Source organism: Rhinatrema bivittatum, chromosome 6 (assembly GCF_901001135.1).
Source record: "Rhinatrema bivittatum chromosome 6, aRhiBiv1.1, whole genome shotgun sequence".
Lineage (NCBI taxonomy): Eukaryota > Metazoa > Chordata > Amphibia > Gymnophiona > Rhinatrematidae > Rhinatrema > Rhinatrema bivittatum.
Genome location: NC_042620.1, coordinates 26,777,120 through 26,796,125, shown reverse-complemented (window position 1 = coordinate 26,796,125; position 19,006 = coordinate 26,777,120). Strand labels below are relative to the sequence as shown.

Sequence of the window (19,006 nt, the reverse complement as noted above, 5' to 3'; positions counted from 1 at the left end):
AGGAAAGTAATTTCTCCATTTCCTAGCATGTAGACAGATGGACTCAGGACCAGTGGGATGTAACAAAGCTACTCCCTAACACTGTGGGAAGCTGCCCGTGGTCCAGTCAACACCGCACGTGCAAAGTCTGCATCCTCCTGGGCCTGAACATCCAGCAATAAAGCCTAGAAAAAGTATCTAAGGAGGACCACATCGCAGCTCGGCAGATATCGATGGGAGACGATCTAATCTCCGCCCATGACAAGGCCCGATCCCTAGTGGAATGAGCCCGAACCTGCGCAGGCAAAGGCTTTGCAGTTTTTCCGTACGTGGCCATGACTAGCTTCTTAATCCAGTGAGCTACAGTAGCCCATGAAATCGGAGCACCCTGCATACTCTTGCCATGGAGAACAAACAGGCGATCCATCTTTTGACAAGATTCAGAAACCTCCAGATACCGCACGACAACTCTTCACATCCCAGGAGAGCAAGAGGCAATACTCCTCCACATCCCTGACTTTATCCAGGGAAAGCAAGGACATGGACTGATTCAAATGAAAGTGAGACTACCTTGGGCAAGAAAGATGGAACAGTACACAGCTGTAATGTCATCGGAGTCACCCGAAGGAACAGCTCCTGGCAAGACAAGGCCTGCAGCTCAAATTCAACACGCTGAACAATTTGGCAATTTGACGAGATTAGCCTTATAGTTTAAGGTAAACAATTGCAAGAAAAGGCTACACAGTGGTCAGAATGTAGGGCCCACAAAAAAAAAAAAAAAAATTAAGCACCAAGTTAAGACTCCACAAGGGAGCCAGTAGCTTCAAGGGAGGCCTAAGCTGCTTCACTCCGTTCAAAAAACAAATCACATCAGGGTGAGACAATGAACCACCATGCACCCAGCTCCTGAAACAGGTAAGAGCCGCAACCTTCACTTCAAGGAATTAAGGGCCATTTCTTTATTCAGCCCATCCTGCAAAATGTCCAGAATAAGTAGGATCTTAATTGAATGAGGACGAATACCACACTCCTTACACCAGGCCTCAAGAACTCTCCAAACCTGCAGATAAGCCAAGAAAGTGGAGAGGCTGCAAGCGCGGAATAAGGTGGCAATCACAGCAGAGGAATAACCATGCTTCAACAGGTGAACCCTCTCAAGGGCCAAAGTTTAAGATAGAACAGAGTCAGATCCTCATGAAGAACCGGTCCCTGCTGTAACAGATCCATGTGCAGCAGAACATGAAGGGGATCTCTACCAGGAGTCTTTGCAAATCCGCATACCATGGATGCCTGGGTCAGTCCAGCGCCAGCAGGAGTACTAGTCCTCCGTGGCTTTAGATCTTGTGAATTATCCTGCCCAGCAAGGGCCACAGAGGAAAGGCAAAGCAAAGCAATCTGTCTTCTGGCCAGACCTTTATGAGCATCTATTCCCAGGAAGCACAGATCTCTGCAACTGTAGAATCAAGGAACTTTTGCATTGCAAGAAGTCACCAGCAATCTAGGAACAGAAGGCCCCAGAGATCCACAATCAGCTGAAATGCCTCTGCTGACAACACCCACTCTCCTGGGTCCAGACTATCTCTGCTTAGAAAGCCCGCTCCCACATTGTCTTTTCCTGCAATGTGAGAAGCCAAGCTCATCTGCAGATGACCTTCTGCCCATACCATAAGCTGGTCCATTTCCTGAGACAGTGGCTGGTTCTTGGTTCCTCCCTGGTGACTGATGTAGGCCATCATCATCGCGTTGTCCAACATCACACAAACCGCTGGCTCCAGCAACCTGTGGCTGAACTGCAAGCATGCCAGACATACTGCCTGGGCTTCCAGGCAACTGATGTTCCAGCGGGACTCTTCGGTACGCCAAACGTCCTTGGGGTGTCAGCTCCCCAACCGTAGAGACTCGCATCTGTTTAAGTACCAACCAGGTCAGAGAAGACAAGAGAACACCCTTCCTCAGATGATCCTCCTGCAACCACCCGTGGAGGCAGGAGCATATTCCCATCGGCAAGTGGAGCCGAACCACATAGTCCTGAGACTGCAAGTTCCAATGAGACAGCAGAGAGCAGCAAAGAGAACGCATATGTGCCCTCACTCACGGCACCACTTCCAGGGTTGCAGTCATCAAGCTGAGTACTTATAGGTAGGACCACACCACTGGACACATGGTGTTCACCAACTAACACACTTGAGACATCAGTTTCCGAATCTGAACTTCCAGTAGGAGAACTTCATCCTGCCCAGTGTCGAATCAGACTCCCGGATACTCCAAAATGACTGGGATGGCTGAAGATTGCTTTTAGTGACGGTCACCACCCAACTGAGCTCCCGCAATAATGAAATTACCTTGTGTGCACCAGGTGACAGACTTGGCTCGAATCATCCAGTCATCCAAATATGGGTACACCAGGATCCCTTCTCTTCGCAAGACCACCACTAGGACCACCATAACCTTGTAAAATGTACTGGGAGCAGTGGCTAGACCAAAGGGCAGCACCTGAAATTGATAATGGTGCCCCAACACTGCAAAGCATAGAACGCATTGGTGCTCCAATCAGATGGGAATATGAAGGTAAGCCTCTGACAGATCCAGGGAGGCCAGAAATTCCCCCAACTGCACCACCATTATCACAAAGTCTAAGGTTTCCCTGCGAAAATGAGTCACCTGCAAATGGTTAACCCTCTTAAGATCCAACATGGGATAAAAAGAGCCATCCTTCTTGGGCACAACCAAATAAATAGAATAGCGCTCCATACTTTGAGACATGGGCACTGGATCCACAGCCCATAGCCTGAGGAGCCTTTGAAACATGAACTGCACTGCCTGCTTCTTCTGAGGGGAGTGATAAGGGGACAACAAAATGGACGCACTTGCTTGAAGCTCCTCCAACCCCCTACTTCAAACACTCAATAAAATAAAGAGCAAGAGCAGACATATAAAACTTCTATTTTATGTTCATTACTGCACTGAGACCTAATGACATCCCAAAAACGAGCACCGGATCTCCAAAAATTCTCCTTTACAAAAACTGCGATGGAGTTACAGCAATCGGGGCCCAGCAGTGAGACATGCTGCAGTGGAGAGACTGAGGGATCAGACACTGAGGCCCCGGTATTAATTGCTGCAAACTAAGGTGGACCATATTACTTATCGGACCTGCTGACAAAAAAATTATTATGGGAGTGGTTCATGGAACATAGGGTGGACAATATTGACTAGGTAAATGTAACATGAGGACTTTGCTAGAGACAAAGTTCCTGGATGTAATAAATGATTGCTTCATGGACAATTGGTTCAGGAACCAACAAGAGGGAGCTATTTTAGATTTCTTAGTGGAATGCAGGATTTGGTGAGAGGTAACGGTGGTGGGGCCACTTGGCAACAGCGATCATAACATGATCAAATTTAAACTAATAACTGGTAGGGGGACAATAAGTAAATCTGCAGCTCTAACACTAAACTTTCAAAAGGGAAACTTTGATAAAATGAGGAAAATAGTTAGAAAAAACTGAAAGGTGCAGCTGCAAAGGTTAAAAAAGTGTTCAACAGGCATGGACATTGTTTAAAAATACAATCCTAGAGGCGGAGTCCATATGTATTCCACGCATTAAAAAAGGTGGAAGGAAGGCAAAACGATTACCGTCACGGTTAAAAGGTGAGGTGAAAGAGGCTATTTTAGCCAAAAAAAATCCTTCAAAAATTGGAAGAAGGATCCTTCTGAAGAAAATAGGATAAAACATAAGCATTGTCAAGTTAAGTGTAAAACACTGATAAGACAGGCGAAAAGAGAATTTGAAATGAAGTTGGCCATAGAGGCAAAAACTCATAATAAAATTTTTTTTAAATATATCCAAAGCAAGAAACTTGTGAGGGAGTTGGTTGGACTATTAGATGACAGAGGGGGTTAAAGTGGCTCTTAGGGAAGATAAGGCCATTGCAGAAAGACTAAATGAATTCTTTGCTTCCGTGTTTACTAATGAGGATGTTGGGGAGATACCAGTTCCGGAGATGGTTTTCAGCGGTGATGAATCAGACGAACTGACCGAAATCACTGTGAACCTGGAAGATGTAGTAGGCCAGACTGACAAACTAAAGAGTGGCAAATCACCTGGACCGGATGGTATGCATCCTAGGGTACTGAAGGAACTAAAAAATGAAATTTCTGATCTATTAGTTAAAATTTGTAACCTATCATTAAAATCATCTATTGTACCTGAAGACTGGAGGGTGGCCAATGTAACCCCAATATTTAAAAAAGGCTCCAGGGGCAATCCGGGTAACTATAGACCAGGGAGCCTGACTTCAGTGCTGGGAAAAATAGTGGAAACTATTCTCAAGATCAAAATCGTAGAGCATATAGAAAGACATGATTTAATGGAACACAGTCAACATGGATTTACCCAAGGGAAGTCTTACCTAATAAATCTTCATTTTTTTTGAAGGGGTTAATAAACATGTGGATAAAGGTGAACCAGTAGATGCAGTGTATTTGGATTTTCAGAAGGCGTTTGACAAAGTCCCTCATGAGAGGCTTCTACGAAAACTAAAAAGTCATGGGATAGGAGGCAATGTCCTTTCATGGACTACAAACTGGTTAAAAGACAGGAAACAGAGTAGGATTAAATGGGTCAATTTTCTCAGTGGAAAAGGGTGGAGTGCCTCAGGGATCTGTACTTGGACCGGTGCTTTTCAATATATATATAAATGATCTGGAAAGGAATACGACAAGTGAGGTTATCAAATTTGCGGATGATACAAAATTATTCAGAGTAGTTAAATAACAAGCAGACTGTGATACATTACAGGAGGACCTTGCAAGACTGGGCATCCAAATGGCAGATGAAATTAAATGTGGACAAGTGCAAGGTGTTGCATATAGGGAAAAATAACCCTTGCTGTAGTTACACGATGTTAGGTTCCATATTACAAGCTACCACCCAGGAAAAAGATCTAGGCATCATAGTGAATAATACTTTAAAATAGTCAGCTCAGTGTGCTGCAGCAGTCAAAAAAGCAAACAATGTTAGGAATTATTAGGAAGGGAATGGTTAATAGAACAGAAAATGTCATAATGCCTCTATATCGCTCCATGGTGAGACCGCACCTTGAATACTGTGTAAAATTCTGGTTGCCGCATCTCAAAAAAAAAAAAAGATACCGTGTTTCCCCGATAGTAAGACACCCCTGATAGTAAGACGTAGTGGGAATTTTAGGGGGGGGGGGGGGTCGGCTAATGTAACACATCCCCCGAAAGTAAGACGTACCTGTCATTTCAAAAAAAAAATATTTTTAAATACCTGTCGGAGGGCCGCGTGGGTCCAGGCGGCTGGCGGCGGGAGCCGGGTGGTCGCGTGTTAAATCTAGGCCGCGGGCGGGTGGGCGCTTGTTCCAGGTGGTGGCGGGGGCGGGTGGACGCGCGTTAGTTCGAGACGGCTGGCGGGTGGTCGCGTGTTAAATCTAGGCCGGGTCGCACAGGCGCGCATTCATTCACTGCCGGTGGGGGCTGCCTTGGCAGCCCCCACCGGCAGTGAATGAATGCGCGCCTGTGCGACCCCTGCGATTCGGCGCTGGGGGCTGCGGCAGTGAATGAATTCATTCATCCAGGCGGAGGAGCCGGCTGCTTTCGCCGCTGCCGGCTGCTTTCGGCGCTCAAGGCAGTCACATGCCGTGACGTCACAGCATGTGACTGCCTTGAGCGCCGAAAGCAGCCGGCAGCGGCGAAAGCAGCCGGCTCCTCCGCCTGGATGAATGAATTCATTCACTGCCGCAGCCCCCACCGGCAGCCCCCAGCGCCGAATCGCAGGGGTCGCACAGGCGCTGTGGGCCTGTGCGCGCATTCATTCACTGCCGGTGGGGGCTGCCGAGGCAGAACCCACCGGCAGTGAATGAATGCGCGCCTGTGCGACCCGGCCTAGATTTAACACGCGTCCACCCGCCCCCCCCCCCCGCCACCGCCGCTGGAACAAGCGCCCACCCGCCCGCGGCCTAGATTTAACACGCGACCACCCGGCTCCCGCCACCAGCCGCCTGGACCCACGCGGCCCTCCGACAGGTATTTAAAAATATTTTTTTTTTGAACACTCAGGTTTTTTTTCCAATATAAGACATACCCTGAAAGTAAGACATAGTGGGACTTTTGGGGGTAAAAAGAAAGTAAGACGCTGTCTTATATTCGGGGAAACACGGTAGTTGCAATGGAGAAGGTACAGAGAAGGGCAACCAAAATGATAAAGGGGATGGAACAGCTCCCCTATGAGGAAAGGCTGAATAGGTTAAGGCTGTTCAGCTTGGAGAAGAGACGGCTGAGGGGAGGTATGATAGAGGTCTTTAAGATCATGAGCGGTCTTGAACAAGTAGATTTTAAGGTGTTTATATACCGGCATTCATGATAAAATCACATCATGCTGGTTTACAGTAAAACAGTGGTGCATAAAAAATACAAACAGGAACTATAGTGCGGAAGACAGCAGTTACAAAAAACAGGGATGCTTAAACTGGGAGAGGAATGAAAAGAAAAAGGTTAATAACATTTGAAATATTTACAACGAACAGAAAGTTGAGCTGGTTGTGTCATAGAACTTGAAGTTGTGGGATATTAGTTGGAGTCCGGGAAAGCTTGTTTAAAGAGCCAAGTCTTAAATCTCTTCCTGAAGGTTGGGAGGCAGGGTTCCTGTCTTAGATGTGACTGTTATTTACACTCTTGAATAATAGAAGGACTATGGGGCATTCCATGAAGTTAGCAAGTAGCACATTTAAGTCTAATCGGAGAAAAGCAAGTTTGCTTACCGTAAACGGTGTTTCTGTAGATAGCAGAATGAATTAGCCATGCTGTCATGGGATCTGTCAATCAGGTCCGGGAATCGGAGCTTGTCAAAGCAGAGATCAGAGCTTTGCTCTCTGCGGCTGCGCATGTGTTCCCGTGCAGGAAAGTAATGGAATCTCCTCAGTCTGATTAAGTCTTAGTGTAGTCGAAGACTTGGTGACTGCCAGAGAAGAGGGTGGGTCAGCATTGCTAATTCATCCTGCTATCTATGGAAACATCGTTTACGGTAAGCAAACTTGCTTTTTCCCCCGTCGATAGCAGGGCTGAATTAGCCATGCTGTCATGGGAGTCCCAAGCTCCTAATCACATTGCTTATGATATATATGTTTGTACGTGATCTTTGACAGTGTGGCAATCACTGGACAGGAGGATAGAGATTGCAGGATTGCTTGCCCTATCTTCGCATCTGTGGCTGCTTGTTGATCAAGGCAGTAGTGAGATGTGAAGGTATGGAGCGATGACCATGTAGCTGCCTTGCAAATGTCTATGGGTTGCACATTCCTTAGGTGTGCCAATGAGGCTGCTACTGCTCTGACTTGGTGAGCTTTCGGCTCTGAATGTTGTTGTAGTTTCTGTTTATGGTAACAATTTGATGCACTGTGCTATTCAGCTGGAGATGGTGCATTTAGGCACTGGTAATCCAGGTGCCTTTGGGTCAAAGGAGACAGAGTTGAGAAACACGGGAACATAAGAACATAAGAACATAAGAAAATGCCATACTGGGTCAGACCAAGGGTCCATCAAGCCCAGCATCCTGTTTCCAACAGTGGCCAATCCAGGCCATAAGAACCTGGCAAGTACCCAAAAACTAAGTCTATTCCATGTAACCATTGCTAATGGCAGTGGCTATTCTCTAAGTGAACTTAATAGCAGGTAATGGACTTCTCCTCCAAGAACTTATCCAATCCTTTTTTAAACACAGCTATACTAACTGCACGAACCACATTCTCTGGCAACAAATTCCAGAGTTTAATTGTGCGTTGAGTAAAAAAGAACTTTCGCCGATTAGTTTTAAATGTGCCCCATGCTAACTTCATGGAGTGTCCCCTAGTCCTTCTACTATCCGAAAGAGTAAATAACCGATTCACATCTACCCGTCCGAGTCCGAGTTTGTCCTTTCTTTGTAGTATGCTAAAGTTCTTTTACAATCTAGTGTGCAGTAGTTTTTCCCTATCATTTGCATGAGGTTTAGGGAAAAAGGTGGGTAATTCCATGGTCTGATTGAGATGGAATTGGGAAACCACTTTTGGTAGGAAGGATGGGTGAGTTCGGAGAACTACCTTTTGGTGATGAAATTGCAAATATGGAGAATAATTGACCAAGGCCTGCAATTCACTAACTCTTCGTGCTAATGTTACTGCAACCAAGAATTCCACTTTCCATGTGAGATATTTAATATGTGCCGAGTCCATGGGTTCGAATGGGGAAAGCATGAGCTGTTCCAGAACTATGTTGATGTTCCATGGAACTGGAGGCTTAGAGATCGGAGGACGAATGTGAGTTAGCCCCTTAATGAAACGAGAGAGTATGGGGTGATTGGATATAGGAATATTGTTAACTGGTCTGTGATATGCCCCTATGGCACTGAGATGAACTCTGATGGATGATGATGCTAGACCAGCTGTATATAGTGTATGAAGATAATCAATAAGCAACTCAGGTGAGCAGCCCACTGGTTGTACACCATGTAGAGTAACGTTTCCATTTATAGCTATAATTTTTCCTCGTTGAGAGTTTCCTGGATTCTAACAAGATGAATCGTGCAGAGGTGGAAACTCCCTGTTCTGTTAGAAGGAGCCTCTCAATCTCCATGGTGTCACGTGGAGAGATGAGTGTAGCGGGTGTAGAAGCGTCCCTTGATCTTGGCAGAGAAGATCCTGGCGATTCTGTAATGGAATTGGATCCATGATGGATAGTCTGAGAAGGAAACTATACCACGGTTGTCTCGGCCAAGCCGGGGCTATGAGTATCAGTTGAGCTTTGTCTGCTATGCACTTTTGAATTGTCCTTGTTATGAGTGGTATGGGAGGAAAGGCGTATAGGAGGGCCTGTCGTCCACGGGATAAGGAAGGCATCTTGGGCAATCCTGAATTGGCTTGGTCTTAGCGAGCAGAATTTGGGAACTTGAGCAGTGCTCTCCATTGCAAAGAGATCTATCGAAGGCATCCCCCACTGCATGAATATGTCTTGGGCTATTTCTGTATTGAGTGCCCATTCGTGAGGATGAAAGATGCGGCTTAGCTTGTCCGCTCTTGTGTTTGCAGCTCCTGGTAGGTAAATTGCCTGGAGATGTATGCAATTTCGGTGAGCATGTTTGAAGATTGTCAGGGTCTCCTTGCAAAGGGACCATGAACTGGACCCTCCTTGTTTGTTGATGTAAAACATCGCAACTTGGTTGTCCGTGTAGATTACCCAGAGTCCTTTCAGGTGGTCTTGGGACACTCGTAACGCATTCCGAATCGCTCTGAGTTCCAATAATTTTATTTGCAAGTTTTGTTCCACGATTGTCCATAACTCTTGTGTTTCATAAATCTCGAGGTATGCACCCCAGCCCTTGAGAGACGCATCTGTGATTAATACTGTATTGTGAGGTGGGGAACTGAACAATGCTCCCTTGGATAGGGTGGAGTCTAGGAGACACCATGTTATATTTTCTCATTTCGGTCAATGGTAACTTCTGTGTCAATGGTTGTGAGTGCTGTTTCCATTGACGTTTCAAGCCCCATTGCAGGAGTCTCATGTGTAGCCTGGTATTGGGAACCATGAAATTCACCGCTGCCATGTGGCCGAGGACTACTAAAACCTGTCTCGCTGAAGGTCTCTGAATATGGTTCAAGGTATGTAACAGAAGACGGAATTGTGATATTCTGTCGCTTGGTAGGTATGCCCTGTTGCGCGTAGTATCCAGGCATGCTCCTCTGAACTGTAACTGTTGTGTTGGTGGTAGGTGTGATTTCTGAAAATTGATCACCAATCCTAATTCTTGCAAGCATTGTATCACTCGATGGAGGTGCTCGAGTAAGATGTTTGGAGTTGGGGCGATTATGAGCCAATCATCCAGATATGGAAAGATTGTTGTACCTTGTTGTCTGAGATGAGCCACCACCACTACCATGCATTTGGTGAACACCCTGGGTGCAGCTGATAGTCCAAAGGGGAGAACTTTATATTGGTAGTGTTGATGCCTGTAGCGAACGCATAGGTAACGCCACGAGGATGGATGGATTGGAATGTGTGTGTAAACATCCTTCAGGTCGATGGAACACATCCAATTGTTGGTTTGAATCGGAGGAAGGATTGATTTCAACGATACCATTTTGAATTTCTCTTTGGTGAGAAATCTGTTCAATTCCCTTAGGTCTAGGATGGGGCGAAGGCCACCCAACTTCTTGGGTATGAGGAAGTATGGGGAATAAAATCCTACTGATTGGGTCCCCGGTAAATTTGTCGAATTGCTTGTTTGCGAAGCAAAGCAATCTCCTCCCCCAGTTGTGGTTGGAAGTTGTGAATCTTGAAAGTGGAGAGATGAGGTAATATGGGTTTTGTGACAAATTGGAGTTGGTAGCCGTGACGTACTATCTCCAAAAACCCATTGATCGGATGTTATTCTCTCCCAGGCAGGAATGAATCCTGCCGGGTGGTGCTTGATGTTGTGGTTGTGGCTGGGTACCTAAAAAGATAAAGTCGCTTTCACTGCAGTAGCCGGCTGTTGTGCCTGCTGTCTCTGGTTACGTGGTTTACCTCTACGTTGGTTTGAGGCATTCTGTTGTGGAGCAGGACGCTGGTACGCAGGGTAAGCCTGTGTACGAAAAGGCTGGTAAGATCTATAGGGTCTCTTGGCATATGATTGCCTACGAGTAGATGCAATATAATGACGTGTGGTCGAATAGTTAGGATGTGATAATGATTGTACTGCTAGAGCTTCTACCTTCAGTTTACCTACTGTGTCCTGAAATCGTTCTCCGAACAGGGTCTCTCATGTACATGGGAGGTTTGTTAGTTTTTCGTGCAAATCTTCACGTATCGAACTTGAGTGTAACCATGTTAGTCTGCGGGCTGCAATGGCTGTTGCAGATGCCCTGGAAGATGTTTCATATGCTTCATAGATTGACCTCAAAAGGTGTCGAGAACACTCTTCCATGTCATGAAGAGGCGGAGGTATCTGATCCGCAGTCGAGGAAAGCATACCTTTTATAGCTTGTATGCACTCATAGGTATTGAACCATGTAGAATGTTGATGGTGCATAATTCGGGCATTCAACATTGAGTTATGGTATATTTTCCTGCCAAACTCATCTAAATATTTGTTGTCTTTCCCTCGTGGGTAGGAATGTGACTTTTCTTAAATCTTTGCATCGCTGACTCTACTACAATTGAAGCATGAGGTAATTGTGGTACAGAGTACGGTGATGTTTTCCTCATACGCGGAATTTTATGTCCATTTTCCTGGAAACTGCTGCGATTGCGTAAGGTGTTTCCCAGGATTTCTATAAGACTGAATGCAGGGTTTCTTGTGGTGGAAGAGATGTTGGCTCCCCTGGAGTATCAAAAATCTTTAGGAGACCAAGGGTTTCTGACCTAGGGTCTGTCTTTTTGGACCTCTAGATGCAGTATTGTACCCAATTTTTCTAGAAATTTTGGGTATGTAAGGTCTTCCGGAGGGGAATACGGCTCCTGAGGTTGTTCCTGTGGATCCGGTGGGAATCCCGTAGATGATGGGGATGTTTGCGGTGAAGGAGAATCAAAAGATGTATCCTGTTTATAATTTGGTGAAGCTGGTCGGTTTGCTATGGGAGATGTCTGAGGCTCCACTGACTGTTCTCTATTGGTCTGCATCTTATGTTCCGGAGAACTGTCAGCAGCAATATTAGTCATTTTGAATGACTGAAGAGTTTCATAAAAACCTGCTAAGGATTGGGACAATTGATTAAATACCTCTTTTGTACGAGGAGGCATTATTGTACGATCATCTGGTTCTTGTGACTCACATGCTTTAGGGTGCATTGGAGTGTTCTGAGGTAAAGTAGTATATAAAGTAGTATGTAAAGTAGTATACTTTTTGGTCTTTGTTTTTTGTTGCATATTATGTCCCTCGAATCCTCTGAAGCTGTAGAAGCGGTAGAGGAAGCAACTTGCATTACCTCTCTGTGGGAGAAGGTATTTGAAGTTGGTATATGAGATGATTTAGAAGTCCAAGGGCTTACTTCCCATGTTGCACTCCTCTTTGCGGTGGGAGTCGTGAGTGCACCAAAGAAGAAAATCATTAAGCAAACAAATTCAACAATAGAAATGCTTCTAATTTCAACAAATCTATTAAACATTTGTCTAGTCTATTGTCCTCAAGGCACCTTAGCATCTCAATTATCGATTTTTCTTGAAACCATACTAACCTTACATGTGACTTATCAAATACTATAATTGCAGGAGATTTTAATATACACTTCAAACAAGCATCACATTTAGAAGTTACAAATTTGATAGATGCATTAACAGGTCTTAGTTTAACAACGTTATTAAATAAACCCACTCATAAAATGGGAAATACATTAGATCAAATTTGCTTTAACCCAGAAAAGTTTGTATTATCATCCGAAATAACACCTGTACCATGGTCTGATCATTTCTTAATAAAAATTACAGGAACAAAATTAGCAGATAATCAAAAGCATGACAATAAACAACAAAATTCTAATACATACACAACACGTAAGAAAATTAACATCGAATTACTAATTGACTCAGTTATTCCACGCTTAGATAATCCATATTCAGAAGTAACAGAAATGCTAACCTATTGGGATACAATTGCACAATACATAGATACGATAGCCACCACCAGAACATAGAAAGAAATACACTAAACCTTCTTCAATATGGTATTCTGACACACTAAGATCTCAAAAACGTAAACTTCGTAAATTAGAACGGTGGCGCAAAAATCCATTACCAGAACGTAAATGTGATTATCATGCTCAACTACAAAAATATAAAAAGGAAATTATAAAAGCCAAAAAACAATTTTATGCAACCAAAATCCAAACTGCAAATGGAAACCCTAAAGTTTTATTTAACATTGTCAAAAGATTAACTACAACCTCCGAAAATGCCAATACTGAAACAACAAATGAGCTATGTAATAAAATAGCCACACACTTTAAAATGAAAACAGTAAATATATCACAGGAATTTGCTACTTTTCCAATTCCAAAAACAAATTTACTTTGAGGGTGCACCCGCTGCCTCTCAGCCACGCCCGAACTCCTCTCGCTCGGGGGCTGTAAGTCCTCGCCGCGATTCGGCCGCCGGACCGAGGCTGCCTCTATGCCTCGCCCGATCCTTCGGGGGCTAGGTCCCGCCATGATTCAGCCACTGGACCGAGGCTCACGGAAATCACCTCGGGAATCTCGACTGGGGGAGGGACCCGAGGGTATCACCGCAGGAGAGCGGGGCTAGTCTTCAATAGAATTTTCTTCTTTAAAGTTGGTTCCAACGCTTGAAGAGCGGGCAGATAGCTCCTAACTGCTATGGAGACGGAAAATACTGAAGATCTGCACTTCCTGCAGGGGTATATGTACTAGGGGCTGACGTCAGATTGAAATCTGATCCGTCTCCAACTGCTAGCACGAGTACACTATACCCATTGGTTCTGAGTCCATCTTGCTACACGCTAGGAAATTCAAATTATACATACATTTCATTTCCTAGCCCACAACTAGGGGTACAGGAGGAGTTTCCTAACTGATGCATGTCTTTAACATTTAATACAACCCTACTCCTTTAACTTAATTTTTACCTACTGTTTAGGAGTCTTGTCTTTCAAGAATCGCTCCAAGTGAGAGGGATCAGTGAAAATAAAATTATTCCAAAAAGTTACTTGACATTTGCAGGAAAACTAAGAAATAACTGGCTTCCAGATCGAGAACCTGTTTTTTTAAATTTAGAAATGGTTTCCTACGCGCTTGCGTGGCGCGTGAAACATCTGGAAATTTTTGAATTTTTTGCCCACAAAAAATAAAGTCCTCCCTCGGCGAGGAGTTAAAGTTCTTATTTCTCTCACCGCAGTTAGCGACTCGTCTCGGGGTCCAGGCAAACAGTCGGCTCTCCTCCTTTCCCCCTGGAGCTCAGCCTTACCTGGCTGAAACTGTCACCCTCTCCCCCCTGTGGCCGGAAACTGCTGTCACCGCCGCACTCTGATTCCTGCACCCACTGCCTTTCAGCCGTGAAAGCAGCTAAGTCCACGCAAGCAAAACTAACTGCCGGACCAAGGCACACCTGATAGGCCATAGAAATCACCTCAGGAATTCTGAACCGGAGGGGGGGGGGGGACCTTTAGGCATCACCTCAGGAGAGAGGGGCTCTCTTTTCCTTAATTTCGATTTCAAATTTCTCCTTCCAAAAAACACGAAGCAATCCCCACAGGGAAATGCCCGTCCACCATCTGCTGGAGATGAAGAATACTGGCAGGCTGGGGTCACTACAGGGCTATATGTACTGTGACATCAGCTTGCTCCATCTCCATCTGCTGGCAGGGGAGCATAAACCCATTGGTCCTCAGTCCATCTGTCTACACGCTAGGAAATTTTACTTGTATATTCAGATAGACTCCATAGAATATTTTGCACTGGCCTGAAGAGAATAGTCACAAAAGGGGGTCGATATTCAGTAGCAACAGCAGGCAGAGCTAACAGACTAATTTAAACCAGTTAACTTTGTCTGGGTATTTATCTGCACTTAAGTATGCAGCTGAATATCTGATTACATTTTATTTCACAAAATTAGCAGTTAGATTTATGACAGCCATTTTCATGGATGGTGTTTTCTGCACAAATTTATCTGCTTAGTGCCAAATATTGCACTAGCCGGCTAAACCTGAAAAAGATCTCCTGGCCCTTTTTGGTTCGTCTAAATCTGTGGGAAAAGAATTTAGCTGGAGAATAATATTGGAGGAGGAGGGCGGGATTTACCTTTTCAGATTTATAGATTGTATTTTGCTTTGAGATGTGCTGAGGCAAAGTACCAAATCATGCAAAAAGATTTAATAAAAATAGGATGACTCCGTTATACAAAATCCAAATGCATAACCATAGAACCCATCTAATTCACTTAACTTATTACATATAGACTTGCTATATTTGTTTTTAGGGCTAGGATTGATTGCATAATCTATGTGATTTGGGGATGGGCCCATATTGGCCCAGGTATACAGACCTGTAATTGACTTAATCATCAATCCTTTCAAGTTCTACGTACCTGGTTCAATATGGGCCCATCCCCAAATCATAGTTTAGTATGAAGTCAATCCTATCCCTAAAGGCAAATATAGCAAGTCCATGTATTATGGCAATCCATCTAGTCTCCCTCAGCTTAACTCCTCCTTGGTGTACTATCTGATCCCCTTACCTGTAATGTCAAGCTTGTGGCGTTAATTGATTTTATACAAAATCAGAGGATGGTTTGCAAATAATGAAAGTCCACAGGAATGTTGAAGTGGGGGGACTGTGTAAATCTGCTCTGTTAAGATACTGCATTGCTATCTTCTAAGTGACAAATAAAAACTTTTTCTATCATCGCTTGAACATTCCTGTGGACTTTCATTATTTGCAAACTATCCTCTAATTTTGTGGAATATCCAATGTGGATGTTTGTGTCCTCACCTGCTTTGCTGTGCTTAAAAGTTGATTTTAACCATGTAAATCTTTTGCATATTGAATCCAAATATACTAAGATGGTGGAACAAAATAGGTATCACCCACAACTTGTGTTGACTTATTCCTGCAATATTTACAAAAAAGAGTTCCAACATAACCCTTGAGATGCTCTTTGTTTACCTTTCCATATAGAGTCAAAAAGCCAGAAAAGGCCCCTTTTGAAAGACCACTTGGTCAAAAATGAAATACTAAATTAGAGGCACTGCCAGTTACCTTTTTTTTTTTTTAAACAGTTATACAGGAATACAAATTAATTCCATCTCTAAAATCCTGTTATGATACTAGGAATCAAACTTCATGAAAGATATACAGAAAGACTAACAAATTTCACCAAAATTCTATCAGCTGCTCTAGCTTTAGCTTCTTGAGATGCCAGAGAATAATTGGAAACCCCATGGCTACAGAACATCTTTAAGGAGGCTGCTGGACAGAATGCTTTATTCATTCATATATATTTCCTATAGACACTGCATCACCTGGAGGTCAACCAGCCAGCACATGCCATAGCACTTAACGCCCACAAATGCAGTTTCAAAACCTCAACGTGCAGAAACCAAACAGCTGACAAAATAAATGTGATGGACAAAACACAGGGACACTTACCGTGTTAGCTCTTCACGAAGATTGTTGGGCTCAGAGGAGTAAAATTTGACACGCAAATGAAGACAATATGGTGGGCCAACTACAAAAAATACAAAATAAAGGAATGAGTATCTGTCAACTGGGCCTTGTTTTGTAACAAATGCAATGCTGTGCTTCTTGGTACATGAAGTAGGACTGCGGAGTAAAAAAAACTTCTTAAAAACCTCAGCCCACATCAGAGCCAAATTGTATATGCCAACATAAAAACACAATCACAACAACAGATATGCATCAGCAGTCAATTTGGCCCATCTGGTTAGTAAATTCAGGCTTTTACAAGTCTGTTAAAAAAATAAATAAAATACCTAAATGAAAACCATCCTTAACCCAGAGAGAAAGCAAATGTTGCTTACCTGATGTAACAGGTGTTCTCACAGGACAGCAGGATGTTAGTCCTCACAAATGGGTAACATCGAGGATGGAGCCCACCACGGAAAACTTCTGTCAAAGTTTAAACAGAACTTTGACTGGCCCCTACTGGGCATGCCCAGCAAGGCACTGACCCTGCAGCCAGCAGGGGTCTCCCTTCAGTCTGATTTTCAAAGCTACAGGCAGTGCCTAGAAAGTAAGAATAAAACGAACCCAACACTGCGGGGAGGCGGGCGGGTTTCGTGAGGACTAACATCCTGCTGTCCTGTGAGAACACCTGTTACATCAGGTAAGCAACATTTGCTTTCTCACAGGACAAGCAGGATGGTTGTCCTCACAAATGGGTGAGTACCGAGCTGAGGATGTCCCGACTTGCACCAAATGTACCCAACGGTGTGCAGCAGGCACAATAAGTGAGGAGAAATTTGGGAAAGGGCATCCGCACCCAACCGGGTAGGTGGAAGGGTGTTGGTACATCAGGTTGGAAAAAGGTTACGCAAGACAGACTGGCCGAAGATGGAGTCCTGTCTTCCAGCCTTGTCCAAACAATAATGGGCTGCAAAGGTATGGAGAGAACTCCAGGTTGCAGCTTTGCAGATGTCAGGAAGCGGCACCGATCGAAGGTGTGCCACTGACGTCGCCATGGCCCTCACAGAGTGTGCTTTAACACGGTCTTGAAAAGGAATGCCAGCTTGCTCATAGCAAAAAGAAATGCAGTCCGCCAACCAGGAAGAAAGAGCCTGCTTACCCACAGGTTGTCCCAACTTATTAGGATGGAAAGAGACGAATAATTGAGTGCTCTTCCTATGGGAAACTGTACGGTCTAGGTAAAAAGCTAGAGCTCGTTTACAGTCTAGGGTATGCAGTGTCTGCTCTCCAGAGTTGGAGTGGGGCCTGGGAAAAAAGATAGGTAGTATGATGGATTGATTGATATGAAACTCAGAAACTACCTTAGGTAAAAATTTAGGGTGAGTGCGGAGTACCGCGCGGTCCTGCAGGAGCTTAGTGTAAGGCGGATAGGTAACTAGGGCCTGTAATTCACTAACCCTGCGAGCTGAAGTAATAGCCAAAAGGAATAACACTTTCCAAGTGAGATATTTAAAGTCACAGAAGTGCAGAGGTTCGAAAGGAGGTTTCATAAGACGACCAAGAACCAGGTTAAGGTCCCAGGATGGGGCCGGAGGACGCAAGGGCGGCTTTAGATGGAGCAAGCCCTTAAGAAAGCGTGTTACTAGGGGTTGTACTGAAATAGGATTACCCCCAATACCCTTATGGAAGGCGGCTACCGCACTGACATGCATTCTGATAGAAGAGGTTTTAAGACCTGATTCAGAGAGATGCCATAAATAGTCCAAGAATTTGGAGATTGGACAGGAAAGGGGATCAAGGGACTGAGAAGTGCACCATGATGTGTACCTTTTCCATTTGTATGAGTAAGACTTTCTTGTGGAAGGCTTTCGTGAAGCTATCAGGACCCGAGAAACGGAATCTGAAAGGTTGAAAGGCTGAAGGACTAACCTTTCAACATCCATGCCGTCAGGGACAAGACTTGGAGGTTGGGATGGAGGAGGCATCCGTCGTTTTGAGTGAGCAGATGCGGGTCCTTTCCCAGAGGAATGTGCCTGCGGATGGAGAGATCCTGGAGTATTGGAAACCATACTTGGCGTGGCCAGTAAGGTGCTATCAGGATCATGGTTCCTCCGTCCTGGCGTAGCTTCACGAGAGTCTTTGACACAAGAGGGAGTGGAGGGAATGCATAGAGCAGACCGGTTGTCCACTTGAGGGAGAATGCATCCCTCGGCCGAGAGTGCTGGCTCCGAATGAGAGAGCAGTAATCGTCCACTTTGTGGTTCTGAGGGGACGCAAAGAGGTCTATGCGGGGAGAACCCCACTTGTGAAACAGAGAGGTCGCTACCAGAGGATCGAGTGACCACTCGTGTGGTTGGAAGACACGGCTCAGCTGGTCTGCCAATACATTGTCTACTCCCGGCAGGTAAGTGGCCCTGAGGTACATGGAGTGGGAGAGGGCTTCCGCCCAGATCTGCGCAGCTTCCTGACAGAAGGAAGGAGCCTGTGCCTCCCTGCTTGTTCATGTACCACATGGCCACTTGGTTGTCCGTCTGGATTAAGATTATCTGATGAAAGAGATGATCTTTGAAAGTGCGGAGCGCATAGCGGATTGCTCGAAGTTCCAGGAAATTTATCTGGTGTTCGGCTTCCTCTTTGGACCATAACCCTTGGGTTTGAAAGTCGTCCACATGGGCTCCCCAACCGATGTGAGAAGCGTCGGTGGTTAGGATTACTTGCGGATCCGGTGGAAGAAAGGGTAAGCCCTGAAGGAGGTTGACCTGAGTCGTCCACCAGGTTAAGGATAGGCGCAGCGCTTGTGTGACTGTGACTATGGAGGACAGAGGCTGAAAAGCTTGAATCCATTGGTGTCGTAGAGTCCATTGTGTTACTCTCATGGCTAGTCGGGTCATGGGAGTGA

At 44.9% G+C, this 19,006-nt stretch overlaps 1 protein-coding gene across 4 annotated transcripts in view; it reads right to left on the bottom strand.

Annotated features, from left to right (window-relative positions):
* The window catches only part of EPB41L5 (erythrocyte membrane protein band 4.1 like 5), a 327,612-nt gene that overhangs the window by 220,494 nt on the left and 88,112 nt on the right, over positions 1 to 19,006 (bottom strand). For all 4 annotated transcript variants that reach the window (XM_029605154.1, XM_029605157.1, XM_029605155.1 and 1 more), the window contains one exon: positions 16,111 to 16,189. In XM_029605154.1, coding sequence (XP_029461014.1) covers positions 16,111 to 16,189 — 79 coding nt within the window. The remainder of the gene's footprint in view (positions 1 to 16,110; positions 16,190 to 19,006) is intronic.